This window comes from Opisthorchis viverrini (assembly GCF_000715545.1).
Source record: "Opisthorchis viverrini unplaced genomic scaffold opera_v5_153, whole genome shotgun sequence".
Taxonomy (NCBI): Eukaryota; Metazoa; Platyhelminthes; class Trematoda; order Opisthorchiida; family Opisthorchiidae; genus Opisthorchis; species Opisthorchis viverrini.
Window position 1 is genome coordinate 1,023,982 of NW_008751810.1, and position 25,758 is coordinate 1,049,739.

General features: G+C 44.0%; 1 protein-coding gene across 1 annotated transcript in view; it reads right to left on the reverse strand.

The window, feature by feature from the left end:
- Positions 1 to 25,758, reverse strand: part of T265_14187 (hypothetical protein) — a gene marked incomplete at both ends in the record, with an annotated part of 45,409 nt that overhangs the window by 7,149 nt on the left and 12,502 nt on the right. The window contains 8 exons of the mRNA XM_009172416.1: positions 203 to 360; positions 3,114 to 3,200; positions 4,331 to 4,526; positions 9,245 to 9,430; positions 15,494 to 15,896; positions 20,135 to 20,203; positions 22,081 to 22,149; positions 22,877 to 23,020. Of these exons, the coding sequence (XP_009170680.1) occupies positions 203 to 360; positions 3,114 to 3,200; positions 4,331 to 4,526; positions 9,245 to 9,430; positions 15,494 to 15,896; positions 20,135 to 20,203; positions 22,081 to 22,149; positions 22,877 to 23,020 (1,312 nt within the window). The remainder of the gene's footprint in view (positions 1 to 202; positions 361 to 3,113; positions 3,201 to 4,330; positions 4,527 to 9,244; positions 9,431 to 15,493; positions 15,897 to 20,134; positions 20,204 to 22,080; positions 22,150 to 22,876; positions 23,021 to 25,758) is intronic.

The window sequence follows — 25,758 nt, forward strand, 5'->3', positions numbered from 1 at the left end:
TACGGTGAACGGGCGGAACCCCTCAGTGGATGATTAACACACTTCCAATGGTAATAACAACCTCAAAAGAGGGAGCGATAAGACTTGCGTTCCAACAAACGGTTGCACCATCAACCACTTTTGAGATTATCTCAGCTAGTGAGGAAACATAGTGACCAGATAGCCAAATACAATTAGAAGTTCAAATAGAGAATGAACCAACCATCAAGCTTCACATGTCGTCGACAATGGGCAACCAGGGATTCGGCCATCTGTTTTGCTCTTCGGGGTACGAAATTTCCTTCGGAATCGATAAAGACAGCCTCTCCTTCCAGGCCACCAAACCACCGAGGTAGTTGTACTGTAAGACAGGTTTGAATACTGAAAAAACGGACAAATATAATGCAAGGTGCCACACCATGAGGGAATCGCCAAACGGCAACAAACTGGAGAACTCAACCAGTAAAAAAAACAGCCCACCATTTACAGCTTTAATTCACAGTATGAACGGGTGAATTTTCTGATATCTCATGAGTTTCATCGACCTGCATTATGCGTACTAGATGTCTCACCGAAACTGATCACCAAACTATATCCGTTGGACGGATGAGAGAACCTTCCAGACATCCATAACATGTCAGAAAATGCCTTGTGCTCAAAGAGGAATGCAGTAGAGCATTTGCTCCAAAAAATCAATGTAACGAGAGCTAGATTGCTATATACCAAGTGGTGAAAAAGTTGGAGGAAAGACTTCCTCAACGCAACCAAATTTTAGCTCCCATGATCTGAAGCACACTTGCATGGAAAAAGTCCTATCGGCCAAGTCACAAAGGCAGCTTGCCGCAATTATTCCTCAGGAAAAACGCATCTTATGCGGAGCCACAAAGACGACTGAAACTCGGAAGTGTGAGAATATAGGTAGGCTTACATGCAAGGAGAAAGTGGAGTAGTATACTATGAATTCGGTAGGGCGTCCAGTTTTTTTGCACCCTCAAAACATAAGCAAGTCATTCGTGCCACACAAATGATGCAATTTCCGAAGTGGGAAAGATGTATTCTGACTGACGGCCGCATCAATGGAGGTGCATTTCCCAAGATGGTCCCTAAACAGGCGAAGTAGTGCATACGGCATACGTTATAAAACAGTATGAACGATGTAAGAATAGACGTATAGAGCTAGGTACTGACTGCTCAAAACGGAAGCGAGTAGTTATGTACTCCGAGATTAAAAATATTCTTGATACATTGTGACATATCAGTGATAGAAAATGTGGACATATTGTATACACAGTAGTACAACTGCAGGGCTACCCTGCAATTTTTTTCATTAGTTCGCGTTCCCGACGCATTTCCGCCAGATCTCTGGTTCTGCAGTAGTACACAAAATAAAGTATTGGGTAGCATTTAGAAACACTAAATTTTTCTTTCAATGGTTGAAAAGCAGGGAGTCTCTTTGTTACACAACACGTGAGCAGCATTCGTCAGAGTAATTTAACCGAACGAAGTTTGTTGAAAGGGGGCGTTATCAGCTACGGCGGTGTGGGTATGAGCATGAAATAATCGTTGGTTGATCAAGTCGCACGTACCTTCCTACAAGTGTAGCTCACATGCTTCTCTGTCCTGATCCGTAGGATGCAACTAAGTCCAACTGGTACTTTAAAAAGACCTATGGATTGTGCCGTGACCACTACAACGGGTTGCAGATGTACACTGATCAGGAAAATATCCGCGCGTAGTTCCATCGCATCAAACCCTCAGAGCAGACCGTCCGAACTGGAAACTGCGACTGGAATTTAATTGGCTACTGAAGAGGGTGGCATTCTGTAACAATTTGGCCGCTTTGGACAGTGCGCTAATATAGAATAGAACGTACATTTATGAAAACAACTGGTCAAAGATCACAAAACAGACGCTGAGTTCTACATTGTGAAATATAAATAGCAAAGCATAGTTCCAAAGTCACGAATCAACCGAGATTTTAAGTGGAATTTGATGCGGAAGGATGCAAGTAACTGCTGGTTGTCTTAGAAAGCAACAGTACTGCCGAAAAACAGATTATCATCTTTTTGGGTGTCTTGTGACCTTCGCTGAGTTGTCTCCCGAGCAAAAGAATATCTTAGGTAAACCGGCTGATGCGATAACGGGGTTAGTAGTAGACCGTCTCGCCTTGCAGGTTGCAAACATACAATTCATTTATCCTGATAGCTGGTAACAAACTTATGGTGATATAAATCTGTTAAACAATGAGGAAGAAGCATTTCTCCCTCAGAATGAAAGGAACTGCGAAGTGTATGTATGGCCCAGCAAACGAGTGTGAAATAGATTCCGAAAAGTTCAGGCGCTGTTGATGCGGCTAGGAGCGGGCCGCATGACACTTCTTGTGTTCGGTTGAAGACGCGGCGTTAGTATCGTCCTTTCCTGTCCAAATCGCTCGGAGTAAGCTCCAAGAAGTCGGCGATTAGGATTGATAATCAGACGCAAAAGGACGGCATCAAGTTCTTCGAAACAAACACTCGCTCTCGCCCCAAGCGAGGTCATACCCAATCTGGCGAAAACATATGGACGGATGCATCGGCGCAATTGGCATCAAGGATGGAATACCTATCGAATCAGCAAAGCTCGAGTAACATTTATCAACCTGCAACACCTTGAACGACACCGAAACATCGGCTGAGCTATTCGAGAGCTTGTATACAACTCTCCTGTACGCGCTGTCCTGCCTTATGGTTGTGAAATGCACGTAGAAGACAATAATCGGTCGATCGTTCCCGATCACTGCTGTTTGGAAAACACCATCTTCATTTCTTAGGAATAAGTTCGTTATCGATTGGTGGTGGATGACGTTATTGACATGGTGAAGCGACACCACTGGACGCTTGCGTGTGTTTATGGTAGCACAAGCGGCAAATGCGGGGCCAAATGCACTATGTACCTGTGAATCCGGTGTAAATCCGAAGGATCAGGACTGACAGACAGTTTTCAAGGCCTGTTGGTAACCATCAGCTGACCTAAACGTGATGTGTATATATGTATAAATACACAATGACAGGTTATTACTCACAGCTGGAATCTGTTGCACAAGGTGATCTCCCAAAAATATGGTGTTAAACACATACCACATAGAGATGACCTACCAAAATTGCGTTTTCCCAACGCCAGGCTCACCACATAATTCTGTCAGTCTTCCAGTCGGGAAGCCACCGCCGAGCATTTCATCAAAGCTGGCGTACAAAAAGAAAGGTGAGGGTCAAGAAAACAATTAGTTTAGGTAGGATATGACTTCCCGGAGCGATTAACTTGGAGAAACATGAAGGATGAAACTCTGCAACAGCAGTTAACAACGATAGAGTGGAGATCCACATCTAAGAGGCTGTCCTTCATAAGGGACTTAGACCTCCTCACAAAGCGCATATGCAGGAATCTCTAGCACACGTTCTAAGTGGGTCAACATGGGTCCTGGTCAACTGTGACTACGATCACATCAACCATTCGGAGCGTAAATTGCTAAACCATGCAGTGGTCTGCGTAAAAGGATGATACCTACAAACCCAGTTAACGCATTGCTACAACTGCTGTGCTCACGCATCCAGTCGATGCAGGCTAAGTGATTAATTCTGGAGCTGCAGTTGGATTCGACTACAAAATATCAATCAATCCACCGAAGGCAACTCAGGTTCACTGTCTAGACAAGCCTAATCTGTTCGTGCGTATAACCCATACTAGGTGCTAAGGGACATTTCGTTCGCGCTCTTAGCTTGCAGTGGCCTTTATCTTAAGCGAGCACCCGCCTCGAAGACCGGCCCGTAAAGTCCTAGCTTTCTGATATGATTAGCGCGTCTTTTGCCTTTATCTTGATTGCCTGTATAAATGGTGGCCTTGCCATGCAGTGTTTGAATTACCTAGATGCTTTGAGAGCTGACGAGAAGATAGAGAGGAAACATCAAAACCGAGAGATTCAGCTGGGTTCCAGGTGAGTACCTCGAAAAACCAAATTAGTTTGCAAATGACTGTACTTCGCTAATTCCATGCAGTTTGGTTTCAAGTGGAACATAAGGTTGACGGGAACTCGGGGATTGCGCCTACCTGACGATCCCCAAGAAGGGCGAAACGGGTCGTGGGCTGCGAGGAGTTTTCAGCAACCTTATGAGTAGTGCATTACGAAAATATATATGTATCGCGACATCTCGAATATCGTAGCGACTGAAACATGAGGCGGCCTGGTGCAGCACATTCAGTTGGCTGGAAACATCAAAACCGAGAGATTCAGCTGGGTTCCAGGTGAGTACCTCGAAAAACCATGAAGAGGACTTGTGTTCCCACTACTTGTGTTTAGTATTGGAAAAAAATGTACCTGAGGCACATGCTCACGATAACATCTGGGATCGCTGTGGTGCCTTGAGGAGAAGCGAATGCGTTTAGTAATTCGTATGCTGTTGGAATATCACGAAGAAATGATGGGATGCCGGGCTCTTGGAAATTCGTCAGGTCCTGATACCGATGAATCACATGAAGTGCATCTCTAGCAGCGTCCAGATCAATACCGCATGCTAAAATAGGGAGTGTGGTTAACAAAAATCACAGGACTTTACGGGACATTCAGAATAACAAAATCTGATGCGAGCATTTGTGTATCTCAGTGACCGAAAAAGGTTATATACGGAGGTGAGACCAATATCTATTGGCTAAACCCGGCTAGGAAGAAAAGCCGGTGGCTTGCTGTGTGGAGTGGGAACCCATTACAATCAACTCACGTGGATCGAAAAAAAGTTGTAAGGCATTCATTTGTAACCAGCATTCGTCCAGACCAAAAATGTTACCTTGAAAACTTATCAAGTGGCTATATTATTTTCTCCAGAAGAGTAAGTGGTGTGCGCTTTCAGCAGTTTTAATCATTTTACTGGATGATCGGAATGTTGTGTGGGCTGTGTCAGCCCCATGCACCTAGCATTAATTGAGTTCCTTCTAAACTCAACTCAACCGTATTTGACCAAGAGTTACCGATTGTCATTATTAAGAAGCTACTACAAACCGTCCCGGTTTGTGCCTGAGGAACTTTCAGTGGAAATCTAACAGTGAATGACTGCCTCGGATGTCAACGAAGTCATGTACCAAGCTTTTGTTCAGTAAAGGTGAGTGAAAATTCCACGAAACGTAAAGCCTGCAAAAAGGTTTCTCCCCTGACCACATAGAACCATACAGGAACGAATTCAACGTAAGTACTGCGAACAAAATATAGTGATCCTTCATCAATAGTAAACCTTCAGACGCAGAAGACATTCAAAAGGATAATGGGATTCTTCAATCCTATTTTGATGTGTTTCGACAAACGACGAACAGAAGAATATGCTCCACGAAGTGTCCGTTTTCCTTGGGGATATGATAACAAGTGCATGAAGCTATACAGGTTAACATTCATTTGCAAAGTGAGAACCCGTTAATGTGAGACTAAATCAAACATCTATGTATGGTATTCTCTGGCACAGAGGCAACCTAATGGCTTAATTAGACCGATTTTAAAGATAACGAAGTGTCTTTCCTGGAAAAGTTTCCGTTAATCTCGAAATTATCGTATCAAGGAGTTTACATACTGCTTTCAGAGAACAGTTTTGTCAACAAGAAAGAAAAACAAACGTAAACGCATATGGAACCTGCAACACCAGGGAACAAATAGGAGGGAAAGGGCAAACATGGAAGCCATAGATGAAAGTGAGAACCTGATCTTGCAGATATGTTGCTAACATGAAACGATGGTGGAAACATACGTTTGAGGCCATATGGGTGTTGAATTATTAGATGGGAACGAAGGTACATTTAGGCCGCTGGCGCTTAGCTCCCACAGATCGTATACGTTGAAATGGATAGACACTTACCTACTCACGAGTAGCTTAAAACCTTTGTGTAAAATATTTCAAACGGTGGATAGCTGGCTGTCTTCGCTCGCGAGGTATTGATATGATACGACCACCTGGCATTTGCGTTTTAAAAACGGTTTGACGTGGTGAAGCTCCTTCAGGTACGTCTCAGTCCTAAAAATGTTGAGTTACCTAAGCTGATTTTGTTTGAAGTCACCGTTTGAATGTGCTCTCAAATTTCCTGTGAACACCAGTAGTACGTGACCTATGCGAGCTTTTAGGGAAGAGTATGAGAAAATCGGATGATGTTCTGCGCGCCAACTCTTGCTTGCAATCCAACACCTTTCAATCAATCAATTCAATTTCGCAGATATAAAATGTACCGAGAGTACATTTGTTCCGGTTGCTACAGCTTCAAACATTGGAAAGTTGGAGGGAGAAATGCAGTCAATCATTGGAGGCGATAGAATGTTTAATTAGTTCAAGAGCTGAGTAGCCACGCACTGAGGGCGACAGCTTTGATGCATGAGCGACAAGGACTTCGCGATTGGGCTATTTCCGACAGTGCCATTAACCATTGGGGAGTTGAGTCCCTGAGTCCCCAGCCAGAGAGGCGGCAGTTGCTGACCCGACAAAGCTTACTGGTTGCTTTTTCCATACATTGTTGCCAGATCATACGCTGTCAACCTCCCGATTACTTCCACTCATCATAGGGCTGGACAAAAAGAGCTCTGCGAGGCAGAGTATTCGGACATGCTGATTACATGTCCAAATCTGCGTAACTTATGTATCGTGAGTAATTCAACTATCGGGAGAGAACTTCTTTCACCTAAAACCATCTGGCGTACCTCAGCATTTCTAACCCGATCTTCCCACCAGATCCGACCGATTCTTCGGATACACCGACGGTCACACACTGGCAATTTTCGTATGTCCACTGCGTGTAGAGACCAAGTTTCTGATCCATAAAACAGTACGAATCACACTGGCGCAGTGTAAACTGTCACTGACAGATAAACTGACGTCACATCAGGGTCACAGGTGTCGGAGGTTTGCAAAAGCTGCCCTGGCCTTCCCAATTTGAGAAGTAATCTTATCTTCATGAAGTCTACACGAACTGATCCACGTGCCCCGGTAAACCAATTTACCTACCACGCCGCTGACACCGATCTTCTTTTAGCCGGTTGATCGAATGATCTTAACTAGGGCCCATCTGTTGGCTGCAGTGGAAGCCTACTCCACCTCCTTGATGTTCGAAATCTACCTGCACTCTGTTATTATTCAAACTCTTGATTATCCGGTGCTTGAGGGATCCGCGTATGCCATCACAGACACTAGTTGTTGGTATGGCATTTCTGGCAGTCATAAAACCTGTTGATCTCGACGATATCCAGTGTTCATTAGGTTGAGTCGGATAGCTTGGACAGAGTTCTCAAAACTGGCAGCATGGTTTCTTTAACTCGCCTCCATTCAACCTCCGCAGCATTGTTTTTTTCCATGAATCGCGTGGAAAGTCTCAAGAGAGAAAGACCTTGCAGACTTCATACTCCTATCGCAGAGAACAGTATGACTTTACCCCCAGATCGCCTCTTAATACTAACTCTCGCAATACAGGGGCTCGTTGTTCTTCCTCGAGTCGATCACTGTTGGGCTTGTTGGTAAGGAACTGAGTTCCAGTTAGCGTAGCCCACGTGATCATTGCACCAACGAAGCCCGACTACCAGGACAAGGTGATAGCTTTAGGTCGAACAACATTGGTTATTCGACATTTCACATAGCTGCGGTGCCGCGATGGTCTCGTCTACTGGTTGCACAAGGGACTTTGAACGTTTAACCCCTCAAACCAATGCATTGTATACCAGAGTGAGTGATCGAATGCCTGCATGAGCCGAAAACTGTGCCACTAAGGGAGAGGAAGGACTACGCTCGACGAATAGTGTAGGAATCCATTGTTTTCCGAAACTGATACGCTTAATCACTTTCTTCTAGTGAGTCCGTTTTAGCCAAAATGACCATGGCACGTTAGCAATGTCCAGGCGGTTCGAATCGGTCACACATGGTGTACGCATTCAATTCGCCTTATTGGAGTATGGTACTCCATTTTTACTATCCATATGGTTGGTGGAGAATGGTAAGGACCCATTTCAACTAGCGCAAAAACAGCACCGCGTAATCGTCATTCGAGCCAGCACAACAATGCGGATATCGATTTCCAAACCAATCCAAGGGAAAACAAAGCATTGGTACAGTAGAGCTCACATACATTACACTAGTCAACAAAAGAATGGGCAAAAGTGGAACTTGATGCTGGTGAACAAAATATTCGCCGCTGGATTACATAGAACGATGAACCAGTTTGAGTCTTTGGCGAACGGATAATACGTCACTTAGAGTTCAGTGGACTACGGTGAAATGACAGAGTTTTATTGCTCGTTTAGGTCTCAGGGACCCGACTCTTTCGTTAGTGTGAAACTGACGGACTAATCTAAAATACCATTTCACACAACCCTAACAACTTTCGTGGGCAAACTGAGTTAGACGAATGTAGCTGAGGACATGGACCAGAAACTCGATTTAGGGAGGCAAAACGTAGCAGGCATAGGGATACAAGTGACCGTCGCATATAAGTGGCCATTCTAGTCCATTCAAGCTACTATATATTTCAACACTGAGGAACACCAATCACCCTAAAAAGAGACACTAGTATCTAGGAAAAAATTTTCGCAGCAAAGAAGTTGCTCCAGTAAATTGTTTTTCCGTTAGGGAAAAAATCCCGAAAAAAAAGCAGGAGGCACTTTCTAATTATCCCACGAGTAGACTTGCTCCAAAAGGGGAAATATCGCAGCGGAATAACTTATAACCAAATCGATTTACAAATGAGTGTATTTCTCGAAAACAGTACAATTCGGGTTTAAGCAGAATATAAGGTTGACGGAAACTCGGGGACTGCGTCTACCTGATGAGCCCCAAGGAAGGCGAAAACGGTCGTGGGCCGTCGAAGAGTTTTCGGCAACCTTGTGAATAGTTTCCTTTATGAAAATATACTGCGATATCTCGAATATCGTGTCAACTGAATCATGAGGCGGCCTGTGTGCAGCACATTCAGTTGTAGAATATCATAAACGAGAGATTCAGTTGAGTCTCTTGTGAAAACCAAATTGATTTGCAAATGAGTGTATTTCTCGAGAGGCGTAAGGTCTCCACCGGTTACGCACAATGAGCAGTGTTCATCTAAGACATGCGCATCTTCACCGGAGGTGTAAAGGTACATTTGAAAAGCGTTTTATCAAACATTTAAAGCCTGCTTCATGTAGCTGAGACATCACCACACGCACGACAGAAATATGAACTTATCGGAATATCGCCTAATATTGTCAGTAAAATAAAACTCAACACACGTGCGGTAGGCTTACTAGATGCCAGCTTCTCAGGAGTCGCGCCAGAAACTTCTCCCACGGTATAATATCCCGACCGCGTCAACCCTTGTAGAACGGATGTGCTTAGGGGCAGTGAGATCAGTTCACGGAATTTCGAATCAGCCAACATTCGTCCCAGAATGCCTCGGATGAAAACACTGAGAACAAGAAGCCGATTGAGAGCTATGAGACCAAGAAGATACACTTTTTGGAGGCGGTTTGACATTCTTTCTAGCGACAGGAACACAACCATCCCAAATGCAACGTTAAAGTGGAAGGCATGCATTATCTCAGTTATACTGGCTTCTGCTCGGCTTTAAAATCTGTTTGGTGTTGAAAATACGGCCCAACAAATTTCGGAAAAGTTTGACTGATATGCATGTCCTCTTCTAAGGAGCTCCGCGAATGACGCGACTTCCCGTTCCTTATGTTCGGAGAAGAAATGTCAATAGTACGCGACAGATCCAATGGCAAGAACCATTGTGGGGAACCTTAAGCTAATCGGGTGTTTTTTACCGCATGACTCCTGCCTATAGTTAAAATCAACGGATTTCATTTGCTACTTTCAATATCTCACCCAAATCAAACATGGGCTATCGTACAGACTGAAGCTGGTATTGAGACCTCATCAATTTGTATGAAGTAACATCTAAATGTAGCAATTACTAACTGGTTGAATGTGGATACATTCAGCAGCTGTTCAACCTTCGGGCTGTTAAACTGATCCTCTGGACATCACCTGATTTAGTTAGCTCTGATCAAGTGATGTGTCCTACGGGAAACATTCATTGAACTGAGAACATCCCGGTTGAAATAAAGTAACAGATAGGCTGTAATGCCTCCTACTGACACGAGAACTTCAGCTTTCAGGCAAAAGTGAGCGGATGTAGAATGAGACCTCCCGCTCGGTCACTTGCGGGTTTTCTGAATTGCAGATAGAACTAACCGGACTAGAACAATCCTAGGTAACATACGGGCTATGGAGTAAAGCTACCAAATCGGTGCAGCCGTCGGTAAGACTGTACTTGTCCAATTACTGAATGTACGGATCTGTCGTAGTTGTAAAACAATCGAGAAAATCATTGTGTGCACAATGGTCGTCCTGAGTTTCACAAAATTTTCCATGAAAAACTCAAGTCTCCATGATGTTAAAGTAGGCACATGAATTTTGAGGATATCAGACTAGCGGCTGAAACTACCAGGTGAGTCTGGCTGTTTTGAGAAACCTTGTTTTTAAAGCGTATCAACCAAGCGACTTGTGAACGCCCATTGATCGGTGCTCCCATCAGCCATCGCTATATGATCTTCTGTTTTTTTCTACCCTAGTTAAAGGGGGCTGAACGGGAAAGATCCTGAAAAGATATGACAACGGCAACAATAATTCCGGTCTATAGGACGTGTCAAACAGGATTGCCAGTATCCTCCCCCCGGCAATGTACAGCCAGTGGGATAGAAGCACGACAGATATTTCAGAGTGCTTCAATTGGTTGATGCATGTGGACTGAAATAAGGCACCACCTTCCGGTATCAGACACAGCCGATCGATTCTGACGGACAGATCATTGAAATTGGATACTTACGAGGAACCAGATCAACATGAATGGATAAGGCGATACTAGCACTAATGTAATACGATCCATCAGAGACAAATGTACTGCAGCTTGTGAGAATTAGGCGCTCCCTCAGTGAACTCTGATTGGACAAAAGGATCCAACTAACATCGTCAAATAGTAGCAGACAGGGAACTATAAGACTACTCACTATTCTTTGTTGAGTAATGGTACGATGGATTGCTGACATCTATGAGGAAGTGTGTCCTACATCAAAGAAGTGATTGTTTTAAATAAGGTCATCATTACAGGGGGACGAATATAAGACTGTTACTTAAATCACATAGAAAACCTTCTACAGGATACTTAACGGATAGTCACAGTTGAACGTTAGACAACATCGGGGACGAAACGCACAGAACTTTTGGAACCAGTTGGCGTACTGCTTAGTAATCAGTAATGCTTTCTATCGGGACGGTTAGTTATTCTATTCATTTAGCATAGCAAACGAAAGCTCCGCATCAGAGTCCTCTGGTTCTGGGAAGCTAGCTTTGGAAGGCAGTTTCACAAGCCGCTGTTCTGACTCGTTGAACTGACCACCTTGAAGAGGTGAAACAGCTCATTTTCGACACATAACCGTGCGTAAGTGTGGAAAGCTCTTGTTTTTTGGCTTCATTGTCGCTGTCCTCCGGCCTAAGTTAGTCAGTGAATGTTCAAACATTCAAAAGCACATGACAACTGGACTTAACACACTCCTCATAAGGGGCCGAAAACTATTTTCAGTCCATAACCGGTTTCTCCCTTCTTGGGGCTCATCAGGTAGGCACATTCCTCGTGTTCTCATCAATCTTATTTTCGACTTGATGCCAAATTGAATGGAATGAGCCAAATACTAACAGTTGCTCACGAAAATATTCAACAGGATTTAGTTGAGTCTCCCATCACAACCAAATTAACTGTTTTGCATGTCATTTGCAACCGGCCACTACAGAATGGAAGAATCATCGAGTAAAATGTCGATCGTGTATTTTTATAGGCCTTTCAATATGATGCATGCAACTTGGGTATTTCGCTTTCAGTCCCATTTTAAGGTCATGTCCTTCAAAGCCTCATTTGAATATAAACTTTGATCGTCACTGAATGATCAGTCATCTAATGACTGTCGTTCGAGGAACTTGGAGAATTTCTTCGGAGGAACAACAGCCTATGATAAACAAATCTGACTATCATGAATGACAGATTCAGCTGGATTCCGATGAGTCTCCCGTCAAAACCGAACTCGTGTGCAGATAAGAGTATTTGTCAGAGACGAAAGCTCTGAGACATTACAGTAAGTGGTAGAAAAACATGACATGAATGAGACCCGATTACATAATCCTACGCTAAATGATATGCATGTCATTGTTCCTTGTAATACACGTTTGCTGAAATCAAAGGTGAAGAAAACCTAAACACGGTGACGGTTAACCAAATCAAGTAGAAGGGAAAGTCATGGGGTTGTCATGTGGTTTGCTTCGGATAACAATCACCGAATCCCTTTGGGTATTCCGAGGTGCACGGGCCCTGAAGAGCTATTTACCAAGAAGTAAGCATGTTGCAATCAGGCGTATGAACCACCCACACTGAAGCGATCATTGCAGTTGTGCGATGGAAAGCTTTAGTGTTCCAAAGGAGGCGTTTCAGGTTTTTCCTAATCATGGCTATTTCAGGACATTTTGCTGGACAGACCAACAATTAGTGAATTATCTCAATTTTCAGCCTGCAAAACGGCTAGTAAAGCGTCGGGCCTTCAGAATGTCCTAAACGCAAGAAGTCACATCCAATAGAAGCCGGTGTTGCCTATCCCTAAGTCCACATTTTCGTTTTATGTATTCCAGCACAATATAACCATGAGGATATGACCAAAAGAGAGCTTAATTTATTTTGGGAACATGATAATCTCGGATTAGGCTTATATAGTACTCCCGTATCCGTGTATGATAAAACTTGACGCGTCTTGGATTACAAGCGTTGTATCGTGTCAGTAATCAGGAGGGGACAGCGACCCATATAAATCACGAGTAATGATAAACTAATTTCGGATGAAAGCCCAGGAGAGAAAGGCCTCCACACAGACTCAGAAGACCAGCCACTTTATCTGAAGTCTAACACCTTGGACCTTACCATTTTGTTCTACTGTTTCAGTCATTGTACTCCTTCCCTGCAATGACCGTGAATAAGCCAAATGAGTTCGGACTAATAGAGATGGAAGTAGAAGGACAGGGAGCACCTACTTGAGAGTGCTATGCGCATCCACGTAGTCGGTAGAGTGGGAGTCGTTATGAAGAGCTAGGGTATGGTGCTATTGACTCATCAAACCAGTGGTTGGAGATCCTCAACAACATGACCAAATCAGAGTTCCAGTGGTGCTCGTTTTTATCGCGTTATCTATTCAGTTTCACAAAAAGTTGACAGTCGAGATTTCAGCAAGCTATCAAATAGATTACTAAAATGGATTGGAAGGTCTACACTATAGTGGTCTGTTTCAGCTCCCTAGATTTTTCGGCGACCGATCAAGACTACCCTACTCACGTACGAGTAGGTGGTCCTAAACTGAAGTTCCAAACACAGACGTCTGAACACTAGTACTATCAAATCATGGGAGTATGCCAACCATAACAGTTAAATCTGGTGTATCTGTCGATAGACTACCAATAATACAGAATGACTGGGCTCAGAAAGTCCAACCAAAGCTCCGACAGAGAAAAACGATTAGGATCGAGCAGATCGAAGCCGCAAACATGCCCGAATCGGAACTACGGCTCATAGCGTTTTGAAAAAGCAAATCCTATGGAAAAGTACTAGCCGTCGAAACTTCCCCCTCCCTAACAGAACGTGCTCTACAGCACGGTACCATTGATTCACGTTGCGTCAAAATTAACGAGCACTAAGAGAATATCAAACACGCCTAAAGAAAGCACCTGGAGCATACAAATAATTTTTCATTTATTAGGAACAGGAAAACAGACGATAGGATTATAAGAATGACCACATTCTATTCGGGTGCCTGACATTATATCCAAAATAAAAACGGTAAAATAGTTAGTAACGTTAGACAAGTGCAGGAACAGCGGTGGTAGGCAAGAGAGAAACAAAATTAGAAGGAGATTAACAAATACTGAACAAGTTCTCATTCTACCCGAACTAAATTTTTCGGTAGGTAAACAAGTTAATAGGGAAAGAAATCTACTCCAAACAGCACAGAAGGCGCATTCCACGAGATCTCTGGTAACTAATCAACCAGGGTTAGTGATAGGCTTCGCCCGAGCCATCAACCACCTTGCCGACGAGTTGGCGAAGTGTGGATGTCCATAAATCCTTCTCGACAGACCCATTTGCTTCAAAAGCAATCAACTCTGTTGCATAGGGATCACAAATTTGATTGAATAATGTAGAGAATGTGGACTGTTGACTGTAGGGGGCACCCGGGCCACGGGAACGAATTCGACTGAACGCTGAGCGAAAACCAGGAAGTGGAGTGCAGCGGAACGAAGCCGAGTGTTTTGTTGCTTCTGATGACACAATGCGACGCAAGAGAAACATATCACCTAAATGAAGAGATAGCAAGGCAAGTGGATGAACTAAATGTGGAAATAATCGGGGATTACGACGTAGAGTAAAAACAGCACGGCAATTCACTATTCCTCATCCCGGCACGAAACTTATACAAGATGTAAAAGAATGCACACCTAATTTGGTGTGTAGCGAACTAGTCAAAACCCAACTCTACGTTGTTCAGACTTATTTAGGACAACTGGCACTGCGCTTCCAAGGTCACCACACACTAATACCATAAACATAAATGCCTAAACCATTCTGCAGATCATTCTGTCTTTAAAAAAGTCCCCAACATGAGCGGAGCACCCGTTCATTTTAAAATTCTTTCCGGACAAAGGGTTGCGTGCAAATGTTGTTTGAGTATGACACGAACACACCAGCCGTACGGCAGCATAGACCTGTGTCATTCCATCGTATTGTGATTAACGAAATAATTCTGTGCTTCAAGCATGAATGGGTGGATTCCGCATCCACTCACCTTAATGCTGTTCTACCAGAACGGCACCTGCTTCGCCTAGCTGCAACCAAGATTCAGTGGTTTGCGATGGAAAAATTCCAACCATGATCACGGTCTCTGGGACACGGTGACATGAAACTCTATTAATCGTTTTTCAGTGGAGCTATTTATGCAAACACCCACTTGCTCACTGCGCTGTGCCTCTGATCATGTGTAGTGGACAAGTCCAAAGAAAACATCGAGTCTGTAGCGAAATCCTTTATCAACCGTCATGGAAACTATATAATAATTTGAAAATCAGAGATGTTAACACAAGCTGCCTGTCTGTGGTCGATAATAACACCGCTCGCCATGGTGGTCCGTTAGGAAACCACAAAAACAAAAGTTTCTAGAGATGAATCTGCATTGAAGTCGTCAGGTCGCATGAGTTTTATGCGAACCGGCACTTGACAGACGAGATGACCAAAATTTGATGGAATAGAGGGCGACAACTTGGAGGAAAGAGGGCGTTGCAGCGAAGAAAGATGACAAATGGTTTCCAGTACAACCTAGATACAACAACCACTACTATTTCTACGACTGTGAAAGGAATTCGCTTTTCACGTGGACGGCGAATGAACAAGATGACAGGATTCTACGTACCGATTCGTTTTAAGGTGAATGGCTTCTGCTTTTCGTTATTATTGGTTAAATCCTCCAGAATGAAATCTTTCAGAATGATGGCATCTCCAAACAATCGATAGCGTTTGATGTAATGTGGAACCAGGCTGAACTGGTCGTCTGTACAGCTGAACTCGAAAACAGAGGACGAGATACACAACGGTTGACCAGTATCGTTCCCCTTTGAGCTATCGGTTGGCAACCACCATAACCAATGAGGTCGTGCCCTGAATACGGAGGTGTCCGGTCTCAGCCGTATGCTTCTGTCCGGAAGTGGACTGGCAGAGGTAAATACACTGAACAAACTCTTCAGTCTGTCTCGTCTGCTCATCTTGGAGAGGGGTACAGCCAGAAGAAGCACCTCAGGAAATAAGAACGCCTTGACCTGGTAAGAAGAAGGGGAAATGACGATGACAAAGGGAAAAATTGCAAGAGATTTTTCTCGCTGCCAATTAGTAAAACCGAAAACTAAAATCCACCAAATCCCTCAACAAACGAAAGGCTGTCATACGCAAATTGACCAACATCTGAAGATGTCTACACATATCTATATTGAGGATACCGCGCCTGATGATCTCTGCCCAACTGTCTTCGGCAGCCACACATGGAAACAATAAAAAGGAAAGTGCGTAGGATAGGAGCCTAATCTAAAGACTATAGAGGGGAATAGCAAACAGCACTGAAACAAGTAACATGCTTTTTGTTACATAAGCGTGAAATCAAAGGGTAAAGTGGGTCCTAGTGCCAGGATATCCAGCGTAATGAGTGAAAGATACAATGCAAAGCCGAAATACTCTTGACATGTCTTCTTCGCTACTCCGTTACTCTTGCAAGTGCCATTATAAAAGACCAGCAACAAATTCCAGGGGTTTGGACTTGTGGACAATGACAGCACTTATAGTTTGGGCGGTAGTACCTTATCGGATGACAAACCGATTTATCTATCACCAAGACCCCCTCTAGAAAGACAGTCTACTCTTTAGAGGAGTTTGCAGTGAAAATTCTCCACAGACTTTCAATAGGATAGGGATAACTAACATCTATCTACATGGTGAAGGATGTATCCCTCGACGAGCGATTTTAATCTCATGGAAGATAATGAAACCGCCCATGAGAAAAAACCGTAAAGGTTTTACAGGTCACATGGCAATCCCGGTCGATGAGACAGATGGTGCACACGGCCCAAAACCTGTTTAGCCCGGCTGAAAAATCCAAAACTATACAAGTACACTTAACACTCGCAACGCAGTGAATAACGTCAAGCTTAACCAACTCCGTTAAAAGTCCCATCAGTCGAGAATAGCAGTTTACGACGTACTAGATTTCGTGTTACTGTATCCCCATGACCTGGCAGAGGAGTATGAAGGAGATGACGAAACGCTTGGGTGCTGTCGGTGCTACTCGCCTTCCAGGATGGGGACCGCGTGCCCTGAATACGGAGGTGTCCGGTCTCAGCCGTATGCTTCTGTCCGGAAGTGGACTGGCAGAGGTAAATACACTGAACAAACTCTTCAGTCTGTCTCGTCTGCTCATCTTGGAGAGGGGTACAGCCAGAAGAAGCACCTCAGGAAATAAGAACGCCTTGACCTGGTAAGAAGAAGGGGAAATGACGATGACAAAGGGAAAAATTGCAAGAGATTTTTCTCGCTGCCAATTAGTAAAACCGAAAACTAAAATCCACCAAATCCCTCAACAAACGAAAGGCTGTCATACGCAAATTGACCAACATCTGAAGATGTCTACACATATCTATATTGAGGATACCGCGCCTGATGATCTCTGCCCAAGTGTCTTCGGCAGCCACACATGGAAACAATAAAAAGGAAAGTGCGTAGGATAGGAGCCTAATCTAAAGACTATAGAGGGGAATAGCAAACAGCACTGAAACAAGTAACATGCTTTTTGTTACATAAGCGTGAAATCAAAGGGTAAAGTGGGTCCTAGTGCCAGGATATCCAGCGTAATGAGTGAAAGATACAATGCAAAGCCGAAATACTCTTGACATGTCTTCTTCGCTACTCCGTTACTCTTGCAAGTGCCATTATAAAAGACCAGCAACAAATTCCAGGGGTTTGGACTTGTGGACAATGACAGCACTTATAGTTTGGGCGGTAGTACCTTATCGGATGACAAACCGATTTATCTATCACCAAGACCCCCTCTAGAAAGACAGTCTACTCTTTAGAGGAGTTTGCAGTGAAAATTCTCCACAGACTTTCAATAGGATAGGGATAACTAACATCTATCTACATGGTGAAGGATGTATCCCTCGACGAGCGATTTTAATCTCATGGAAGATAATGAAACCGCCCATGAGAAAAAACCGTAAAGGTTTTACAGGTCACATGGCAATCCCGGTCGATGAGACAGATGGTGCACACGGCCCAAAACCTGTTTAGCCCGGCTGAAAAATCCAAAACTATACAAGTACACTTAACACTCGCAACGCAGTGAATAACGTCAAGCTTAACCAACTCCGTTAAAAGTCCCATCAGTCGAGAATAGCAGTTTACGACGTACTAGATTTCGTGTTACTGTATCACTTTTGTGGTCCCAAGTAATTTTGTGCGTTTTGTAACTGCATGCAAGTTTGTTCCGGTATTTTGTTCACCGTGATAAGACGTATCATATCTTGGAATTTTCTTCGATTAATCAAACGCTGACGTTTGATGTCTCAGTGGTAAGAGCGCGAATTTACCGATCGGAAGGTTCGTGGTTCTAATCCGACTTCCCCTGTCTAGGCTTGGGTAACCTGACAGTATCAAAACCCTCGTGCTTTCTTCGGGTGGTATGGCATCTGGGCACCCAAAGGATTTTACAGTTGGACGATTTTCAGCTGTTCCGGACGTCCCATTTCTGGAGCCCCGTAGGTGGTTTTTCAGGAGAACTTGAAATCTAGCTTTGGAATGGCGTTTGCGAAAGTAGCCACTGGAATACCAGTTTACCTGCTGTTCCAAACGGTCAGAGTTGTTGATGCGAGCCTAGAATAAATCAAGACTTCCCAGTGAGGCGTTTTCAGCACAATTTCAAGATGCGTTATCTAGGCACTTAAGCAAGTATAACGTTGGAATTCCTTGCTTGGTTGACGTTTTGCCTTTGTTATTGTGCATTCTTAAGCGTAGAAGACAGGTTGATGCGGAGGGATATCAGTTGAATTTGAACAGAGGATGAATCATCCTATTCGAGACTTGAACGACGAGATGTGGAGACTAGTGTGTGCTGAAAATCTTGCACAATTTGGCAGTGTCATGATACTGACGGACCATACTCCACTCGTCAGTCTTGTTTTGGCCGATCAGCCTCAAAGTTTTCAGCAAACAGTAAATGCTCCATGCTCATTTCCGAAGCCCAATTATTGGTGGTCTATTGCTTTCACCAAACTCTCATGACACGCATTTTCCACGAAAGAAGGATGCTTCTCTGTTGAACCATAATTTTTCGATTGACTTGAGGCAACCGATACGCAAAAGCTGTAGAGATTATCAGGACGTTTTCCAACGGTTGAGTCAACAGAACGAAGGCATTTTGAAGACTGATACTGCCCTATGGCAAACAATCGAAACTAGCCGTCAGTAGTCATGAGTCCCCTCGAAGGCAGGATGGGGTCATCTGTGGATTTTCTATACTCACTACAATTTCGTGCTTGAACTCCAATTTCTCTCGAGAGGATATTGTAATACAAAGATATTCCATTTAAATACACCTGAAATCCTATACAATGCTGGTAAACATGGAGGCCTTTCGATAGGCTTGTGATGCGCAGGAGGCAATACAAATCTAAGACCAGTTTATGTTACCCTTTTACTCAGTTTATACCAACTGAAGTCATAGGGACATCTCTGACATTGGGACCCTCTTTTTTGAAAGACAGCGAATGAGACCCTCTGGCGAGCTCAAATGTTGTGAAGAGAACCGTTTACAATAACGGTATCCCATCGTGATATCATCTGAATGACTCCTCGTCTTTATGGTAATGGCGCTTAGTCCCATGTGATCTGTTCTTAACGACATTGATAAGTCGCCATTTATCTTTGACTTCGTTGTGAATTATTTTACGTGAAAGGTACATGAGGCGCCTTGCAAAGAAGCTGCTCCTGGCCCCGGGTTCGGAAGTCTTCCACAAAGCCCCATTCTTTTAAGCATGGGGTAATCGGTGCTTATGAACCGGTTGAAAAAAACAAATAAGGAACAGAGACACATTAAATCCGCTGAATAGCTACACAGATCAAAATACGTTGGCAAAAATGTTGACTTCCAACAGGTTTTCTTAACAAAAGGTATCTGAAAATTTAGCATTCAACCATACTACTTATTAGCTGACTGCGAATGGATATTTTATTCGGGTCAAACAGCTGAATGTCGCATTCTCGGCAACCTCAACGGTCACAACAGGAAGTAACCCCAGTTTTCTTCGCACACAGAGCGTGCAAGACGTGAGACACAGATATTTTCGACCGCCAACTCTCAGATTGTCTGTCTTTTCTGATTGCGATGGAGATCCCAGTCGATCTCATGATTTCTTTTCAACCTCCCATCCGACTGGGACAATTTTCAAGTCATTTAACAATTGTCCCCGACGGTGTCATCATTTGGATGGCCCTTAGTTTTTAATGAAAAACTTACACGCGTCCTTTCTGACGTAATGGGCCAACTGATCCTCCATTTTTTCAGACCACGTTTAACAGTGTGTACCTGTAGGTGGAAAGTAGATTACACAAGGATCAGTAAATGCGCCCATGTCTTTCCATATGCACTCAGTACATACATCTTGTTGTGATATATGGCATAACACGTCATAGCTGTTTGTCCCTGACGGACTGCGTGAAAGGAAATGTCTCAACTAGCGAAAGTATCAACCGAAAGTCCATCCCTTTGGAGTTTGGCCAAAGCAGCCGATAGCACGTTTCATTCTTCTTCATTCCCTCCCATACATGATTCATCTAGCGGTTCGGAATCCCTTTTGTCAGAGGCATTTAACCCCTATTGCTTCCTCCCCATCTACACAAGTTTACCCAGAACATCCGTAACGCTTACCCTTGCCAACTACCAACACGTCCTCCGTTCCTTGTCAGAGATCAACATTTCCAAGCATCCTCATTCAGCTGTGTTCCTGAGCCAGTCATAATCATTTCCACTATCTCTGGCCTATCCTTAACCGCTGGTGTTTTTCCGTCAAGCTGAGGAAAGGAACCTGTCCCTTATAATTCCAGACATGGCTACTGCTCCAGCCACATAACTACCTGCTCCTATCCATTACCCTGAGTTCAGTCAACAGTTCTTGGATGGATTAAGGCCGAAAAACCTCTCTTGCGTGACTGCCAATATGAATTCAAATGAAACCACTGGCTTACGCGTCATAGACTCCGTCTTCCTCTCTGTGTTCTAGATGAAACGACGCGGTTGCGCGAGTTCCCCAAGGATCTGTGTTCTACTCCCACCTAAGCCTTTCTTATGTGAGCAATATATTCTCCTCCGTTACATCTTCAAACTAAGGTTCCGCAAGCGCCACTTGACATCACACTTAGTGCCACCGCTCTGCTTCATTCCATCTGTGACGGCCGGGCGCGTCTTATTACTACTCTAGATACTGCTCTTCAAACCATCCTTGGCTGGGGTTCGCCCAAAGCAATTTTCACGTTCAATCATCTACACATGCCCATCTCTTTACGTCGATCCAATCCCAACCTAAACCCACTCACTGAGCCACTTCGATTACCCTCCTTCGCTTATCATTTTCGGGCAACTTGTCCTGATCCTCGTGCGCCAAAGCCCTTGCAATGAAAGTAAGCCAGCGTTGCGTTTGGAACAAGCGACCCAAATTCTCGTTTTTTGAACTAACGGTGCTTCTTTCATGTTTGGAATGGGGCCTTTCTTCCCCTATCAATCCCTCCCTCGTTCCATTCACTGCGAATTTATAAAACTCAACGATTTGCTTTCACTGACAAAAGCTTGTAGGGGTTTCCTTGTCTTTCGCATTGTTCTGGGGTTATCACCATGGGAAATGTTTTCCGGAGTTCGCTTCTTTTGACAATGGTCGGAACCTTTGTATCGTGCAGTGCGTTTGCTCGTTGAATTATCCCTATCAACACCTTACGTTATGGAACCGACCGCTCTCCCTCCCAAAAAATATTTCGTCTTTGCATCTCCATGTCCCTCAATTCATAAAATGTCCAAGACCACCTTGAAATTCTCGTTGCTTTCCCTATGCTTTGATGTTGTCTTTATTATTCTTACGGGGGTCGTCTGACCACGGGTTCTCTGATCCACAATTCGTGTCACGCGTGATTAAGCCCAAGGCTCTGTCGCGTTCATTTTGTTTCTCTACACAACTTCAAAATATGGCAGTCAATATCTTATCGTCGCAATGCCGCATGACTTGATGGGAGTACCAGGGTTCCCGAGCCCCCCCCCAGTCCTGCCGAGTTCTCTAATCATTATCAGGGGTAATTCAGAAGCCAAGAGTGAACTCGAATTTACAGCTTCACTTCTAAACCACGTCGAACTAGGTTCTACATAAACTTTTGGTAAGCAGGTAGCATTTTTGTGGTAATAATGATTTCGTTACATACCACGGTTCGGCGAACGCGCAAGTCTCCAGAAAGCAGCAGCTTGTTCTGCCTGAAAATGACGTCCTTATACTGAAAAAATGAGGTAAAAATAACAGTTAGGAAGACAAAAATATCTCAATAGAGTGAACTGCACATCCACGGACTGTTCAAAATATATATAAAGGAGAAAACTTCCCGTGGGAGGAAAGTTGCGGCCGCTATTGGTAGCATGATCAGGCATACCTTTATGAGCAATGTTGAACTTGCAATCGCGAGGTCTCAGTGTGAATCTCAGGAGACTGTGGGGTATGCTTATGTAATTGTGAGTATTTCATCAGTATTTTCCGACCCTCCGAATTTGGGTGATAGAATGAATGCATTGATAAGAGGAACAGAACACCACCTTCTCTATATCGACACACCCTCAAACACGACCGCGCATAGAAGTCGTAAATCGAACGCCTACTACCAACAGAATTCATCGCAGAAAACAATGTCGGTAACCTCGCTGTGTTCCTGACAGTTCAGGCGGCAGATGCTCATGCCGCAACCTGGCCTATAGAAAGATCAGGAAGGTAACAGCCTGGCCAGAGTGATTTTATTCTTAACTTAGAGGTGGTGCGTCGGTTTCCGGTGCTTTACACAGACTTCCATCATTTTTCATTCGAAAAACTTTCATGTTTGTACGCAGAAGGACGATACCTAGAATCGACTGTATCTGATAGTAGCGGTGTCCGTGTGAACCAGGATGAAGGTTGAACGCAAAACACAAAGTCAGCTCAAATGATAACACCAATGTGGTTGATTGCAAGATTACCTCACAGGACTGGTCCACCTGAATTCGTTTCAACTGGAATAAACATTGTGCTTCACCAGCGCGCTGATTGATTTCGGCTGTTATTCGCTTCGCTTCATGACGGGCAGTGTAAACGGAGAATCGCTCCGCATCATCTGGAGGTAGCTGTTAAAAAAAGCAGAAGAGTGCTGAATGGCAGGCAGAAAATGCTAAAGTGAGTCAACTACTGAGTACAATTGGAAAAGGATGCTAGTGTGCCTTTGGAAGAACGTTTTGAAAACGAATCGCACCATGACATAGGGGTAGAGTTCAAAACTTGCGGTGCAAAAAGCCTTCTGACATACAACCAATAAACACCTCGGAACATACAGCATTTCTTCGAGATCACCATGTGTACACATTTCAGCAAGAATCGAAAATTTCAGTTATCTCAGTTAGGGTGCGTTCGTAAACAAGTGGAGCTACACAGAGCAAGTAGCCTGTGTCAATCTTCGAAAACAGGAATTGTGGGAATGATGACCCAATAAAGCTCAAATACAATAAACAAGCATTGGGTGGGATTACATTGTGTCCTAAAAGGCAGTCTAGCAAGAACAGCTTTTTTTCATGCAAAACTGGGAGTGGCGAAATCCTAGAGTGCTTGGGGTGCGACCGTGAAGCGTCAGCATTGTTTTCTATGATGAGGAGACCGTGGCTGCTCACAAATGTTTTGAACCGAAGGCACAGGATTAGTAAACCTTCGAAACGCTACTCTCCGATGGCTGTTCACGCATGCAGGAGACCATAGCATTGCTGAGAAGCAGTTCATCTTACGGAAAACCTCTGGATAAGCGGCAGACACGTGAGTACACACTCAAACACCTTTGGGACCGTTTCGGGTAGGACAGAAGATTCAGTGAATTTGGAAGCCAAACCCAATAAGTCAAGTCCCACGAGACTGTCAAATAAGTGCCAATCAGTTGAGTGTTGAACGACTTGGCTAAGACTTTAAAACAACTCGGGGTGCTTAGAGTGGATGCCTAATTTCAGCTCAAGAGTTTGTAACCGGAAAACCAAATGCGATAAATTAACTCCGAATTTCAAGGAATCCAGTCCCAAAAATCCTATGTCGTATTGTGCAAGCAAGTTCGGACAGAACTCAAAGAGTTGCTTCTGTTACAGCAGAAGTGGTGGATATACAAAAGATCAAAGGGAACATGAATACGGCAAAGCTATGGCGACAGGATCGTGTTAACTATCACGACTTGCCGAAACGGTACTTTTAATTCTGGACCTTATGGGAGTGTGATAAAGCTGCTTAACGTTGGAATACTTTTCGTCGATGACGCAATGTGGCGAACTACATACTCCACAGTAGGAAGTAATGCGATCACGGGACTTACACCAATAGAGAGTTCACCCTTGACCACGGAGTTTTATTGTGAATGAGATTTCTACATTTTATCGATCATAGTGAGTCTCACATACATTCCAGTTCGACAGAGACATGCATCTGCATTGTTATAAAATGTCAATTCCTGGATTTTTCATGTGGTGGGAAGCTGACGGCTTTTCGCAGACCCATCCGAGCCTTCGCGCACTAGTAGCTTGTTCAGGAGCAACCCGTGTTCTTCGATGATTTTACTGTCGCCATATAAGGGCCAGTGACGTCCACAAACCGGTTGTTGTTTGACACTATGAGGTATCGTTATTGTCAACTGGTATGTTGCTGTCGTTACCTGCCACTGTTGAAGCTGTCTATCAAGAAGCCTCCAGACACAAAAAGTACATATGCAGAGAACTACGCATCCCCAAGGTCATCATCAGTACCGCACGTTCTGGATTGTAGATGCGTTGGTGGAGCTTACCAACCACATCTTAGCAGCATGCGATCAGCGGAGTGGGTGTGAAATTGCCCATGGCAGGAACGTCGTCATTGGCTGAACAGAACGAACAAGCGAATGATTATAATTGGCCCTTTAGCCATCCTATATATTCATACAGAAGCTCTGTCCGCTTGTCCTGACAGTAAAGTGGTGTCCCGGGTTCTGTGTTTTCCTATCGAGCTCAGCGGAGGCGTAACCGATAGACAGCCACTCACGATACAACACTATCCCACCAAAAGATGAGAAAAACCGTAGGATCTTATGTAATCTCTCAGTTACTCAATTGCACATAATGAAATCCTAGGTTTTTGCTAGGATTATGCATCTCGCAGACCACATCCGTGTTGTAATTACCCGAAGGTCTCCTTCCATCAGCACTTCACAAACTCCAGCGACCGAGTGACCAAACTGAGTGGTAGTCACCAAAAGTACACATGTAAAAAACGATGACTCCTCAAAACAACGGACAGGCTAAATGTTACACCAATATCATGCAGCTTGGCGATGGTACACCTGAATTGGTTAACGCAGAACAATAGAAAAAAGGACCGACGAGCACTTCCGGATACAGTAGGTTATTTTTAAAGGAACGTAGTGCCTCAATTTACATGGAAGAGGGGACAGAAATGAACGTAGCTATGATTTCAAAGTAAGTGCTCAGTCATACAGTTCGTAAGTGAAATGTCTGGATTGCCCATGCATGTCTGACAAAAGTTGAGTACCTATGAACATGTAAAATCAACTGTTGCCCAGCTGGCACACCACACGAAATGAAACACGAGGGGAAAATACTGCCAGGTTGCCCAAACCCATACAGGGGTAATTGTGATGCAGAGGGTAGGTCCGAACCACTGAGCTGTCGTGAGCTCAAGATCTCTACATAGGCTACCAATAAATTAAGTCAAGACAGACAAGCAGAGTGTTAATCTGGTAGATATGGGCATCTACGACTTCCTACGGTGTCTTACGGATAGATCTGAGGTGCAGTGAGATGCAATCCTGTTGATAGCAACTTTAGATGAGGGCCTTGACAGAATT